Source organism: Chrysochloris asiatica, unplaced genomic scaffold (assembly GCF_000296735.1).
Source record: "Chrysochloris asiatica unplaced genomic scaffold, ChrAsi1.0 scaffold00074, whole genome shotgun sequence".
Lineage (NCBI taxonomy): Eukaryota > Metazoa > Chordata > Mammalia > Afrosoricida > Chrysochloridae > Chrysochloris > Chrysochloris asiatica.
Window position 1 is genome coordinate 14,594,905 of NW_006408592.1, and position 14,531 is coordinate 14,609,435.

The window sequence follows — 14,531 nt, forward strand, 5'->3', positions numbered from 1 at the left end:
AGGGCTTGAGAAAATGTTTTCAGTTAAGAGACTCCCTTGGCAGAGGGGGCAGAAGGGTGGTGAGGGTCATTCCATGAGAAGAAATGGCTCTGGAGTCCCCAGAATACTGAGGCACAGACACCAGAAAATCAGGGGAGGAGCTGGGGAGAGAACCTCAGGGTCTGGACTCCCAGGTTAAGTCACTGGCCTGGTGGGGACATGCAGATGGTGGTGAGAACACATGGGGTGGGTCTCAGATGGCCAGGAGGGACCCACTGCTGAGGACTTGCACCGTAATGGTGCCAGGCAGGTCGCTGGGCTGCCGGCTGTTACGATCTCGGAGGTGGAGAGTGTGCTGAGCCTGGAGGTCATCCGGGTCAGCCTTCAGGTGTACCTGACCCAGAAACTCATCTTTCAGGACTCGATGGTTCCAGATCTGGGAGGAAGCAGAGTACTGTGAAAAGGACCACCATCAAGTCTGGGAGGCTGCCGTCTGAGGCTTTGAATCTAGCTCCCACGGAGAAAGCTCAACTGAGGAAAAGGAGCCCTGGCTGGCTTCTGACCCTTGGCCTCAGTCTCCTCATCTGTCAAAGCTCCTTTCCACATTTAAAATGAACGAATCTGTTATTTATCAGCTCTGCTATGACCTTGGGTGACCCTGAGCCTGCAATATGCCCCTTGCCCTAGTGCCCCCATTTTTTAATGAGGACTAGCTCAATCATGCTCTAAGAATCCTTCCGGCCCAGACATCTACGGGTCTGTGGTATGATCCAGTGGGACTCAGAGTTAAGAGAATTTGGAAACTCTACGGTGGTTCCTTGGGATACCTGAGTGTTTGTTTACAGGTGGTTGCTCACGCAGAGAGCTGTTGGCCTGGCCCCACGGGATAGCGGGCCTCCCACTAATGAGTTCAGGATCATTGTCTGAAGCTGAGATGGGAAGGACCCTGGCCTTCTGATTTCCCTGCTTAAGGCTCTCAGGAAACAACCCCACCACACAGTCAGGTGCAACTTATCTAAACGGGCCCAGCTACAGGGGAATTTGAGAGACAACTACCACGGCTTTGGGGCAAGGCCAGCAGAGATGCCTGATGTCCTCAGGATACTGACCCTGCAGAACTCAGTCACACCACTCAGCCACCCTATAGATGAGGGCACCAGGGCCCCAGGCAGGACAGGCAAGAGGATTCCTGAAGCTACACCATGAGTCAGGGGCAGAGTGAGAACCACCACCTGGTGTTCCTGGGTCCCCCACGCCATCAAAGGCTTTTCCATCTGGGCCCTGCCCTTCTGCGTAGGGACGCCTCACCTGGACAGTGATGGGCTGGCCCGGCTTCTTGCGGTAGAAGATGCCTTTCACATCATACTTGGGTGTTGAGGTGCCTTTTTGCACAGCTGAGCGGACTTTGTCCCCCTCACACTTGATGATCACATACGAATTAGCCCCTGGAGAGAGAGAGGCAGAGATGGGATGAGCAGGGCCCAGATGGGATGGATGTTTTGGAGGTGTGATGTTTCCCTGGGTTTAGGGTGACCAGCGCTTTCTACATCTCAGTGACTTCTAACTTCCAGAATGAGGGAGACTGGAAGGATGGGTACACTGGCCTCTGTCTATGCAACTTTCCCTTCCTTATCTCACTGGTTAATACCTTCTCCACCTGAAAAAAGGCCAACGCCTCCAGGAAGCCTTCCCTGAGCCCCCCTCCTGTATCTGACTCCCCCAGCAGACTGGAGCTTCCTGAGAGCAGCCAGCAGTGATGGCCCCAGGTGGACATCAGGAAAGCTTTGTAGAATCAATGACAATGAGGAAGAGCAGAACAATGGAGGGCTAGGTTTCTGCAGCTGGAGGAGAGGGCCGGGGGACAACTTCCCTGGGCAGGAAGGCCTAGGCCAAGATGGGCTCACCTGTCGGGGAGTCCTTGAGGCCACCAGCCTGCTGGACGTGCACCTGGGTCACCAGCTGGGGGTAGCCACACAAGGAGCTCCAGCAGGAGTGTGGGGGTGCATCCAGGCGCAGCTCCCTGGAAGAGGCAGGGACAAGATGATGGGGGCAGTCAGGAAGAGAGGTGAAGAGGGGGTTCAGAAGTGGGGTGGGGAGAGGAGCAGTATTCAGTCTAGATGTCTCACATCCTGTGCAAATCCCCACAGGCAGTCTCTGACCAACTGACCCCTCAGGCCTCCCGCAGCTCTATTCTCACTCAAGTCCTGCCCCATTCTCCCCCCATGGGAAAAGCAATTTACTGACAATACATTGCAGACCGAGCCTTCTGGGGGGTGGGGGTGAGGGGTTAACAAGTATACATTGTAATCCTCATGGAAGCCATGGCAGAGACCTATGTATGAATATGCCCATTCTACAGATTAGGAAGGATCAGGCTCACTCAGGCAAAGGGATTTGCCCAGACAGGTCCGTCAGATTCACCATACCACAAATTGCCTCCCAGCTCTGGATGCAAGCAGGGCCCACCTGTTCTACAGGGGACAGGGCATCTGGGCCACATCTCAAGGTCGGGAGGGCAGTGCAAGTCCCACAGAGTCTGCAACCCTGCAGGGATGGGCATGGTTTGAGCAGATCACTGGATCTCACAGCCTTGGGACAGGGGAGTATGGGGACAAGACCATAGAGTCAGGCTGGGTGGCACAGTGTGACTTGACCACCATCTGCATGCCCTTGGACAGTTCCCTTAATCTTGGCCCTGAATGTCCATCCATAAGCTGGAGTGGCCAGGCCTTCCACTCGCAGGAGTAGGGAAGATGGGATGAAACAAGGTGAAAGCTTCTTGCTGAAGTACTATGCACACAAGAGGCTGCTCTGCATTCTGGGCAAGTCAAGTGAGGAGAGGGAGCCAGGGAAGGCTGAGGAATGAGGTGGCAAGGGTGTCAGCTCAGGGAGGCTGGAGGTCTGGGCTCCAGGCCTCAGGCAGACAATGAGCATCCCTGGGCTGCAGATTCCAGGTCAACTCAGTGTGGGTTGTGTCCCTTCCAACCCTGGCCCTGAACCAGTCCCCACCGGCAGTTGGAGGGCACATCAGTGAAGACGCGGAGCAGGAATTCGCCTGAGTGGCCAGGATGGAAGGTGGTGGGGATGATGACATAGTGGCCCTCTGGCTGGTCAGTACGCAGGAAGACACTTCGAGAGTTGATGTAGATGGAGCTAGCAACCTTATCCTGTAGGCTGTGCATCCGGTACTGGCGGTTCTCTTCCACCTGAGGGAGGAGAGGAGGGGGATGGGCTACATGGAGCCCCGCCCAGCTCTGCCCCAGCCCATCCCACTTCCCTCTCTGACCACCAAGCCAAGGTCCATCTGTGTGGCACATTCAGGATATAGGCAAATCTATAAAGGTTAATAGTAGACCAGTGGATGCCTAAGGTTTGGGGGGAGAATAAGGAGATTGGATGGTGATGACCAAGGGAAACAGGGTTTCTTTTGGAAGTGATAAAACTGTCCTAAAATTCATTGCGATGATGGTTGCACAAGTCTGTGTATACATTAAAACCCACTGAGTTAGAATGGGTGAATCATGTGGTATGTGAATATCTCAATGAAGCTATTTTTTAAAAACAGAAGAGCTGGAAACCCTCTGGTGGTCACGTCTATGGAGTTCCCGACTCACACAGAACCAAGTGTCAGGATATGCCCCAGTCACAGTGTGGACCCACTGTCTGGACATGCGAGATAATCCCTAATATGCTATAATTGCAGTACTGAAGGTCCTAAAATGTCAAAGTCACAATAAAGTATCACAACACATCAGAACATGATGGGGAACATGCAACACGAGGAACTCAACAATGGAGGAGCACTGGGCACCTCGCTGTGATTTCAGCCCGTGCCTGGTGTTGCACAGGTCTGTGGTGCGCTGCTAGGTCACACTTTCACCACATACTGGCTGTCACAGCATGTGGAAGGCTCAGATCCCAGACCAGGGGCAGTGATACCAAGAGACATTCTAGCCTCATACCCAGTGGGACTTCCTGAGGCTTTGGGAGCTCAAAGAGGCTGGGAAACCTGGAGGAGAGGGAAGCCAGGGATGCTCTGTGACATTTAGGACCTCCCAGGGACCACCCTTGCCACCAGCAATCCACCCTTTCCTCATACATCAAGCAGCTCAGCCTGCAGGCTTAGGGCAGAAAAGAAATCAAGCTGACCACTCCCAAAGAAGACAGTCTCCAGTTCCTCTGTGGACCCATGTCACAGCGTCCCCACGGTTTCAGCTAATGGGGCAAGGAGTGCTGGGCAATGTCCATGACTAGGAGGCTCTAGGATACCCCACCAGGCCTGGGCAGCCCCAACTCCAGCTCCCTGGCTTTCCTCACCCAGAGTAGGGGACCCAGTTAGCCTCACCTTGTAGATGTCAAAGCCAATGGCCAGGTTCTCACCCTTGCCTTCCTGGCGGGTAGACCGCTTGGGCCGCTGCTGGATACAAATGAGCACTTCATCCTCTGCTTTCTTCACATCGAAGATATACTACAGTACAGCACAGGAAAGGGAGACACCTCAGTGAGGCCATAATGGCTTCCAGAAGCTCACACTCCAGAGCCAAACCTCAGACCAGTCACATGACTCGGAGCCCCAGTCCCTTCGACAGGCCTAACTATCCCGATGCTGCATGAGAGCTGTGAGGGTTTCCTGAGAGCATGCGAGCTCTGCTTGGTGCTCAACAAAGACACACCAACCAGCTGTCCCCACTTGGGCTGAGCACTTAGCAGATGGCATAGGTCATGACTGCGGACACTTTAGGGCAGAGGTCCCTGTGGGGGAGGCCAGCCTGGACAAGTGCCCCAGGAAGGAGCAGTAGTGTGGAAAAAAGGGATTTAAATCCCCAGCCATGCAATTCTGGACAAGACAACCATTAATCCCTGCAAGCCTCATTAATCCCTTTCAGCAGGTCAGATGGTGACCACACAGATGGGATCAATATGGCCATCCAACCTCCAATGCAAGATGGCCCGAAGAGGGACAAGAAGGTGCCTACGTCACGCAGGAGACCATGGCAGAATAGCAGCGAGGGCTAGAGGGGTGTTTGAGGGCACAGGGGCAGGGATCCCCCAGAAGACCCACCTGTGGGTTCTGGAAGAAGGTATCTTTATGGTTGATACAGCCCCCACTGCGGTTCAGCCGTGGGTCCTCATGCTGTGTCCAGGCGCCATGCAGCTGGGTCTCCTCCCACGTCTTGTGGATGCTCAGGTAGGATGTGTTGATCAGACGGCACTTGATGATATCAGTGAAGTATCGGCACATGTCCTCAAAGGTCATCCTGGCCGTGGGAAGGAGGTGAGCAAAGCAGGTTCCTCAAACCCACCCATCACTCAATCTGCATGCTCTGAACCAGGACTTACACAGAAGACAGAGCATGGGCATGGTGCCTCTCAAATCTTCAACCTCTCTTCTGGCCTCAGTTTTCTCCTCTGTGAAAATGACGCTGCATCTCCCAGCAGATGCCTCCCTCAGAGTTAGTGTTGGAATTAAAAACTTGTAGACGCACTAGTACAACTTCTGGCCGACAGAAGGTGCCTGGCAAAGACTGCCTGCTTGAATTATGAATGGTATTAATAACTAAGGTTATTAAGTGTGTTTCCATTCACCGTCTCGCACAGCTGTTGTGAGCTGGAAGATGCTGGTGGATGGGGGTCCCTTGGTAGACATAATGCAGCAGGCCAGGCTGTTTCTGTGGTCACTGTACACGGTGCACACTTCCAGGAGCAGGGGAAGGGGGAGTCCTTCAAGTGTAGAAATAATGAGAACGGCCTCAGACTAAGGGCTTCCTTTCTTTTTATTTTATTCATTGTAATAAGGTCTTTCTATGACTGCTTTAATTCAATTGATCCTTGAATCAACTGGGCAAAGTGATGTTGTTCACAGGAGTCCAGAGCCAGAGGCCCTGGGTGACAACCTGTATCTGCTCCCCTGATGGCTCTCACAGGAAGTGGGAGTGGCTCATCAGAGTGCCAGTATCACTGCTATTATTAGCCTGTGGGTCTGCCCTAGGTCATAAACCCCCATGGCATTCACTACATGCAGGGTGCTCGTGGTCTACAGAAGTCCCTGAATAGAACAACTGACCCTGCAGAAGGTCAACACTGCACCTCAATGCAAGTTGCATGGACTCAGTACAGGAAGAATGACTAGAAGGATGAGGGAATGCAGTAATGAATGCCGATCATTATTAGATCCTTCAAGCTAAACTGTTGTTAACCTGTGAGCCCATTCCCCACCCCAGCACTCCATAAGGTTCTCCTCCCAAATCCAAATGTGCTCTCTCACCTCTGGCCTGGGTTCCATTCCTTGCCCACCCAGGGACTGCTTTGTATCATATCTCTTGACTCACACAAAGTAATCTCACTCCAAGAGGCCTCCTCCTCTTTCCTACCCCCACTTCATTGTGCTGCCTACTGTGCCCCCTGCCTTTTGGTTAATCCCCTAACCATCCTGGCCTATTTATCAAGGATGCAGCTTAGGACCAAGGCAGAGACAGAGATGACTCTGGGGATGAAAGGGCTCATGACTGCCCAACTCATTTTACAAAGGAGGAAACTGAGGCTCAGAGACATGGCCTGATTTGTCCAAGGCCACACAGTAAATTGGTGATGGGACATTTGTAGAGTTCTGGCTCCCAAGTCCCCATCCAGTGCTCCCTTCCTCAGCCTGAGACATTGGGAATCCAACCACTCACCAGAACTCGCCATCATCCTGCACGGTTACCCCCATCTTCTCTCGCTCACTCTTGCTCACTTTCTGCCACTCCTCTGAGCTGGGATGCAAGAGCCAGGGGAAGGAGAGGGATAAGAGGAGGGGTCCTATCAAGAAGGCCCTGGCAAGGATGAGGAGGTACTAGGGACAGCTCAGCCCAGGCCTCCATCGGTGTGGGCGTGGTTCAGAGAAGCCCCATCTGCCCACACCCCCAAGTAACCATGGGTAGCCACCAGGAGGATGTGATCCCCAATGGATAAGACCTGGGGTCTCTCCCTGCTGGCTTTTCCCAGGCCATGAACCAAGCACAGAGCATCCCTCCCATCCCTGAACCCCTCTGGGGACCCCCTTCTCACCTCTCCCCATTCACACTCTGGTGGGTATCTCTAAGTCCCTACAAGAATTGGGTTTACCCCCACCTCCAAGCCTCTGCCCATGCCTCCCTTTTCTCTTATTAATGTCATCCTCTCCCCAAATCCTTCCAAGACCCAGCCTTGGTGCTATCTCCTCCAGGAAATCTACCCATCCTACACAAATCCTTGTACTGGGCCCATCCCAGGGACCACTGGCCTATACTTTGCCCCAGGCCTTACGTGTCACTCCAGGGCCCGTTCCACTCCCGCTCGCCCCAAGGGTTTCGAAGGCGGATCATGTCTAGCTTCTCTGACTTGAAGAAAGACAGCAGGCCACGGCCCAGGCGCACCTTCCGCACATCAGTGACGGCATATGCATGGCCCTTCACCAGGCCACAGGCCAGGCGGGCCTCCAGGTCAGCCTCTGTCACTGCCTGAGGAAGGACACAAGTATTCGTGAGTAGCAGGTAGGGTTAGACTGGAACCCAAAGCTGGGTCAGACTCAGGCAACACTGCCCTCTACAGGACAGGAAGGGAACCACACAGCACACAAAGGTGAGATCTTGTTCCTGGGGCTAGAGACTGTGCTCACTGTCCTCAGCCTTGTACAGTCCTCGTCTGGACAGCAGTCTCTGGTAAAGGAGGGTACCAGCAGTGGAGGGGGGTGCGCAAGGTCAGCTGGAGCCAGGTTGCACTGGCTCTACCAATTGGTAAATAGTCATACATTTTTCGAGGTGATTAGTAGCTTGAAACCAGCCATGGTGGAACACTTATACCACAGAAATCAGAGAATGCTACAAATCGTTTTTGTTGTTGTTTTTTTAATTCCTAGACAGTTGGTTTATCAGCATACCCTGGGTCTGCCGGACCTGGGTTCAAATACTGCCTTCCCTGTGCCCCAGCTGTCTAACCCCACACATGACAATTAATGACACAATGGCTCTCGTGAAGCACTCAGCCCTATCCAGTCTGTAGGAGGGGCTCCCTACCCTCTCCAGGTTGCCCCTTGGCTTCCAATACACAAAACCTTGATTGATGGGCTCTCAAAGGAAGAGAGGCCCAAATCCAAAATATGAGAGGATTGGGAAGACATTTCACAGCAAAAGGGGGGTGGGTCAGGGCAAGGGCCAAGTGTCTAGATTTCTGAGCCAACCTGAGCCTGGGCTCAGCCTGGGCCACACAGACATCCCTACCCCACTCAAGGTTGGTGAAGGGGAGGGAGGGCTCAGGGCGTTCACCTTGATGGAGGCACTGATGAGGCCTCCCCGGCTGTGCACCTTCAACACGCGCTCGAAGAGCTGGTTCCTCTTGGCCTCATCATCGACCAAGTCACCCTCAGTCAAGTCGATGGGCTCAGAAACACCACCTGTGAAGTCTACCAGTGCGTCTGCTGTGTTGCCTCCGTCTAGAGCCTGGTAACAGCCCGCCAACCTGGGGAGCAACGTGGAAAGAATTCCTGGCTTATGCTTCCCAGACAGTCTAAAACCTTCACCTGGGAGGGGAGACTCTTGACTCAGAGAGGTCAAGCAAACAGCTCAAGGTCACACAGTAGGCCAAAGCAGAGCTAATGCTAGAACCCAGGTCTCTGACTCCCAGACCAACATCTGCCCAAATGATACACACCATTTGTGTGTGTGTGTGTGTGTGTGTGTGTGTGTGTGTGTGTAGCTGATACAATTCTTCATAGATAAATGTTTTTCCTTTTGGAAACTTGTTTTCTCAGATTTCATCTTTTTTTTGTTGTTGTTAAGATTTTATTGTGAATTCAGTGATAATTTACATGGGGGAACGTCAGTTTTACACTCATCATTTCATTGTAATGATTACAATCCCTTCCATGCTCATCACTCAACAGCATTTGTTTCTGTTCCCTCTGGGTTTTTGTTGTTGTTGTTGCTGTTGTTATTGTTTTTGGATGTCCACAAAAATGCTCAGGAACATATAATCATTTAAATAACCAAAGGACACATTCTGCAAGCCTGTCTACTAGCTGCCAGCACACAGCCTTTCTTATCTCATGAGTTTAGAGTCCTCAGCTGCTCCCTTCTCTCCATGTCCTCATCTCTGCCTCCATCTCTGGTATCTCTGTTTCTCCGGACAGGGTCCCACATTATGCTCATGCTCTCCTCCCTTGAAGATCCTACGGTTTTCTGTTTCTGGAATATAAGATTAACTGCTTCCCCATTTATGTTACAAAACTACTTTTACAGTTGGATCCACACCATTTTATCACTGAAATTCCCTCAGCCTTCGTGGCCCCAACTTTGAAAACCCGTCAATCAACTATCTAGTAGCTGTTTTCCAAAACTATTAAAAACTCATCTATCATATGACCTATCAGTTCTTAATAAATAGCATCATTTCTAACAATGTAACACTGGAAATCACCTAGATATTTAACAGGAAATTGCTATTTTTTAAATGCTGTGTGTCACATAGAGACTGGTGGGACCCCGTGACTACGAACTTGGTCCCCCTTCAGGTCGGGAACTGAACTTACCCCCGTGGCTCAATTTTCAGCTAAGCAATAGATGGGTACATAGGGGGGACAACAACAATAGATGGGTACACAGGGGGGACAACAACATTGTGAAGTATGTACACCAGAGAATGGGCAACCATTCGAGATCAAAAGGGCAGCATTTACCCAAGGACAAAATTCAGGAGGAATGGAAACAGGAAACAGGGAGGAAGTGGGTTAAGTGAGGTTACACTGAGGGGATTGCAATCAGTGAGATGAATAGAAGGATGCCATTTGTTGAACATAAAACTGATGATCTGCTCTATAAACCTTTACTCAATTCACAATAAAAAGTCAAAAAAACAATTTTCTGTGGAATATTATATAGCCATTGTAACTGCAGTGCTATGACAAGGCAGATGCTTGTGCCTGGCTGGCATATTTACAAAGGCAATGCAGTGAGATTCCAACTACATGAACAATTCACTTTTGAAAATATGTATTAAGCATCTATTATGCATACCATGAGGAACCCTGGTGGTGCTGTAGGATAAGCAGTGGACTGCTAACCACAAAGCTGACAGTTCAAACCCACCAGCTACTCCAAGGAAGGAAGACGAGGCTTTCTGTTCCCATGAAGATTTACAGCCTCAGAAACTCTGTATACAGTTTCTATGAGTCGGACTTGTCTCAGTGGCAGTGGGTTTGGGTTTTTCTTTTGGTTTGTATGTACACCATAAGACGTCTTGGTGATACAATGGTTAAGCACTTGACTGCTAACCTTAAGGTTGACAGATCAAATCCACTCAGTGACTGCAGGAGAAAGACCTGGTGATCTGTCCCTGTGAAGATTTGTTGTTGTTGTTAAGGTTCCGACTCATGTGGTTCAAACTGACCTTGCGGTCAGTCCAGTGCTTTATCCCACAGCGCCACACCAGGACTCTGCCCTGTAAGATTTACCACCTAGGAAACCCTATGGGGTAGTTGTGCTCTGTAAGGTAGGGTCACTATAAGTCAGAATCAGCTCAATAACACCCAACACCAACATGCACAACATATTAGGTGCTTTATTTAAACAAGTAGGGAATGGATTGTGGTGATCAAGGCAGCATGATGCTGAATATAAAGGTGAGAAGCAGAATGGGCTACAGAACCCAACCCATTGATGGAAATTCAAAATGTGTGCAGACAAAACAGAAACAAAGGGTTTGCAAAGTCACCTACAGACAAAAAGATGTATCAGCGATGCTAACAGAGGTGGCAGTTGGGTAGGGGGAAGGAAGCTATGAGGAAGGAGTGCAAAAGAAGGAAACTGAGACAAAGAGGAGGACTGGGGCCTTGGGTGGACAATGGCTATGCTGGTCATTAACTGAAGACCTCGATGAACTCAGATGACCCAACACAGGGAAGGAGGGAATAAAAGAACTGGTAAAATGCAGACGTATGGAAGATATTGATCACCTTCTGCACATTTTTCTATATTTTCTGAATTTGCTATAACAGACAATATTCATTTTTTAATTTAAAAAGTAAGTAAATCAATGAAGAAAAGCACACAAGTCCACTCAAGTCAGCTCTCTTGCAGACAGAAGAGGGGCTGCACCTGGATGACAAGGACTCAATGACCACTAGGGGACAGTGTTACTTGCCTAGGATTAAACCAGCCAAAGTTGTTTCCTGGGTCTGGTTTTGACGTCGGGAGTTTGTTTTTTGTTTTTCTCTCTCTCTCTCACACACACACACAAACACACACACACACTTTCCAAGAAGGTGGACAAACGGGCCTGGGAGAAGAAATGGGGTGTGGTTCCCAGGAAAGTACCTGAACTGGTCTTCACCCCCATGAACCCTCCTGCCCCAGGTCTTCCCCTACCCAGCCACAACTCAGCCAACTTTTGCTTGTGCCCATTCTATGCCAGGCTCTACCTGTGGTGGGCACTGTAGACACACAGCCTGGCACAGAACAAGAAAGAGGTCAGCAAAGACAGACTGAACATCAGACAGGAAGGTGACAGGTAGACAAAGGGACACCCAGAGAGCAGGAAAGGTAGTCATTTGGCCCCTTCCACAGTCCAGACCCAAACTCAGAGCTTCCCCTGAATAGGCTCAAAGGCAGCTTGGATCCTTGGGAAAGCAGCTCCGATCTACATGTGAATGCTGGCTCAGGCCCTGGCTACCTGCAGGACATCCAGCTCCCAGAGCCTCATTCTCATCTATAAATGCGAGTCACACAAACCCCCCACCTCATGAGTTCATTGTGGGCACTTGACACATCTACTCAGAGGACCTTCAGTTCAGATCCTGTCCCATGCAGCAAGCGCCATCTGGCCATGCCCAGGCTTTGAGTCCCCTGTGTGTCTTTGCACCAACCCCTCATCACCTTTCTGGGCCTGGGAGTCTGACTGAGAGGGCACACACGCATAGTCCATCAGCAGTGCTGCCCCTCCACCTGTCCCCCCACTGCTGGTACTTACTTGGCATAAGCCTTCTCGACCAGAGCACACCAGAACTCGTTGCAGGAGTTGGAATGGCAGTAGATGAGCTGGTTGTTGACCGTGGGCAGCCGGTCATCGATAACCACATCCACCCACTCCCCGAAGCGCCAGAAGTAGAAGTGGAAGATGCCCGCGTAGGCATCGGGCTTCTCCGGGTCCCACTCCTGCTCCTTCCAGTCTGGAATGACCTGGACAGGGAAGTGGGGGACAGGAAGGAGAAGGAAACACGCTGAGGGGCATGTCCGGCTTCCTGAGGAAATGGGACAGCTAACCTCCAGGGAATCAAAATAGAGAGGAATACTGGTTCCACCCCTGTCTCTGCCATGAACCAATATGGGATCAAGAGCAGAGCTTTCTCACCTCGGGGCTTATGTTTCCCAGGCTCCTTCTGCCTGTATTGTTCCTCATGCCTCCCTCTGCATCCTTTTCCTTCAGAACCACATCCACATCCAGCATGGGCCCCTTGCCAGTGAAAAGACCTACCATCCATCCACCTTATCTGGCCTAAGCCTGAAGCCTTCCCTCTCTCCATCCAATCAGGCCCACCCTCACTCCTGCATTTTTCTGAAACTCAACTCTTCCTCTTGGTCCCACTGGCACCACCTGGCCCAAGCTTCATCACTTCACCCTGGACATGGGAGAAGCCTCCAGCTACTGTATCTGCCCTTGATCCTTGACCTCCTCAACAGCAGCACAAGTACCCTGATCATCTCACGAGGCTGGAAAATAAGCATCAAACTCTTCATGTGCTCTAGCCCCCAGCCTCATTTCTCTACTTTCTCCCACCCCAGTCCTCACCCTCTGCTCGCTGCTCCAGTTTCCCTCCCTGGACAGGAATTCCACACCTGCTCTTCACCCAGCTAACTCTTACCCTTCCTTTAGGGTCCCCCCTCCTCAGGAAGTCCTCCTTAACACTTAAACCAGGCCAGGACCCTTGTCCACCAGCATGGCACCTGAGCTGAGACACGCATCTCAAATATAACTACTGTGTGATGCTGTGTTCGGTGTCTGCCATTATCACTGGACCATCAGCTGTCTGAGGGCAGAGACACATCAGTCTCGGTCACTACTATACACCCAGCACCTAACCAAGAGAGGGTACCTGACTAAGGAGTACATTAATAGACAGTGGTTGGGACTCTACTAATAACTATTATTTATGAAGCATTTTAAGGAGCTCTGGTAGCGTAGAGGTTACGAGACAGGCTGCTAGTCTCAATGTCAGCAGTTCAAAACTACCAGTGGTTTCACAGACGAAAGATGAAGCTTTCTGCCCCCCTGAAGATTTACAGTCTTGGAAACCCTACACAGGGTCGCTATGAGTTGGAACCGACTCCACGGCACATAACTAGTACCACCACCCTGGAGCACTTTGGAAATGCCAGGTTATCATGTGCCATGGATTTTCTCATGAATTCTACGAGTAGAGTACCATTATCCATCCTTGTCTTATAGATGAGAAAACTGAAGCTCAGAGATTCGGGAAGTAACTTTTCCAAGGTCACACAGTTAGAAAATGGGTTGAATTGTAACCCCTCATTATTATTCAAATTTACGCACCAACCACTAAAGCCAGTGAGGATGAAATAGAAGAATTCTGCCAACTTCTTCAATCTGAAATTGATCAAACAGGCAATCAAGATGTATTGATCTTTACTGGTGATTGGAATGAAAAGGTTGGGAGCAAAGAGGAAGGATCAGAGTTGGACAATATGGCCTTGGTGATAGAAATGATGCTGGAGAACGCATGATCGAATTCTGCAAAATCAATGATTTGTTCATTTCAAATACCTTCTTTAGACAGCAAAAGAGACATGGACCTCACCAGATGGAATACACAAAAGTCAAATCAACTACGTCTGCGGAAAGAGACGATGTAAGAGCTCCATACCATCAGTCAAAACAAGGCCAGAGGCAGACTGTGGAATAGGCCATTAATTGTTGTTGTTGTTAAGTGCCGTCAAGTCGGTTCTGATCACAGCAACTCTGTACAGGGTTTCTGAGGCTATAACTCTTTACGGGAGTAGAAAGCCTGCCTCATCTTTCTCCTGCGGAGAGGCTGGTAGTTTTGAACTACTAACCTTAAGGTTTGCAGCCCGATTCGTAACCACTATACAACCAGAGCTCCTTAGACCATCAATTGTTCATATGCAAATTCAGATTGAAGCTGAAGAAAATGAAAACCAGTCCACGAGAGCCAAAATATGACCTTGAATATATTCCACCTGAATTTAGAGACCATCTGAAGAACAGATTTAATACATTAAACACTGAGACTGAAGACCAGAAGAGTTGTGGGATGACATCAAGAACATCTTACATGAAGAAAGCAAAACATCATTAAGAAGACAAGAAAGAAGGAAAAGGTCAAAATGGATGTCAGAAGAGACACTGAAACTTGTTCTCCCAAGTAGAGATGCTAAAGCAAATGGAAGAAATGAGGAGGTCCAAGAGCTGAAGAGAAAATTTCAAAGATCAGTTCGAGAAGACAAAGCCAAACATTACAACAAAATGTTCAAAGATCTAGAATCAGAAAACCAAAAAGGAAGAAC

General features: G+C 50.2%; 1 protein-coding gene across 1 annotated transcript in view; it reads right to left on the reverse strand.

Moving 5' to 3' along the window:
- Nucleotides 1-232: 232 nt before the first annotated feature.
- Nucleotides 233-14,531, reverse strand: part of CAPN5 (calpain 5) — a 67,390-nt gene continuing 53,091 nt past the window's right edge. The window contains exons 3-12 of the mRNA XM_006864999.1: nucleotides 11,959-12,167; nucleotides 8,262-8,454; nucleotides 7,264-7,457; nucleotides 6,654-6,731; nucleotides 5,042-5,237; nucleotides 4,325-4,447; nucleotides 2,989-3,185; nucleotides 1,884-1,999; nucleotides 1,288-1,424; nucleotides 233-415 (exon numbers count right to left, since the gene is read on the reverse strand). Of these exons, the coding sequence (XP_006865061.1) occupies nucleotides 233-415; nucleotides 1,288-1,424; nucleotides 1,884-1,999; nucleotides 2,989-3,185; nucleotides 4,325-4,447; nucleotides 5,042-5,237; nucleotides 6,654-6,731; nucleotides 7,264-7,457; nucleotides 8,262-8,454; nucleotides 11,959-12,167 (1,626 nt within the window). The remainder of the gene's footprint in view (nucleotides 416-1,287; nucleotides 1,425-1,883; nucleotides 2,000-2,988; nucleotides 3,186-4,324; nucleotides 4,448-5,041; nucleotides 5,238-6,653; nucleotides 6,732-7,263; nucleotides 7,458-8,261; nucleotides 8,455-11,958; nucleotides 12,168-14,531) is intronic.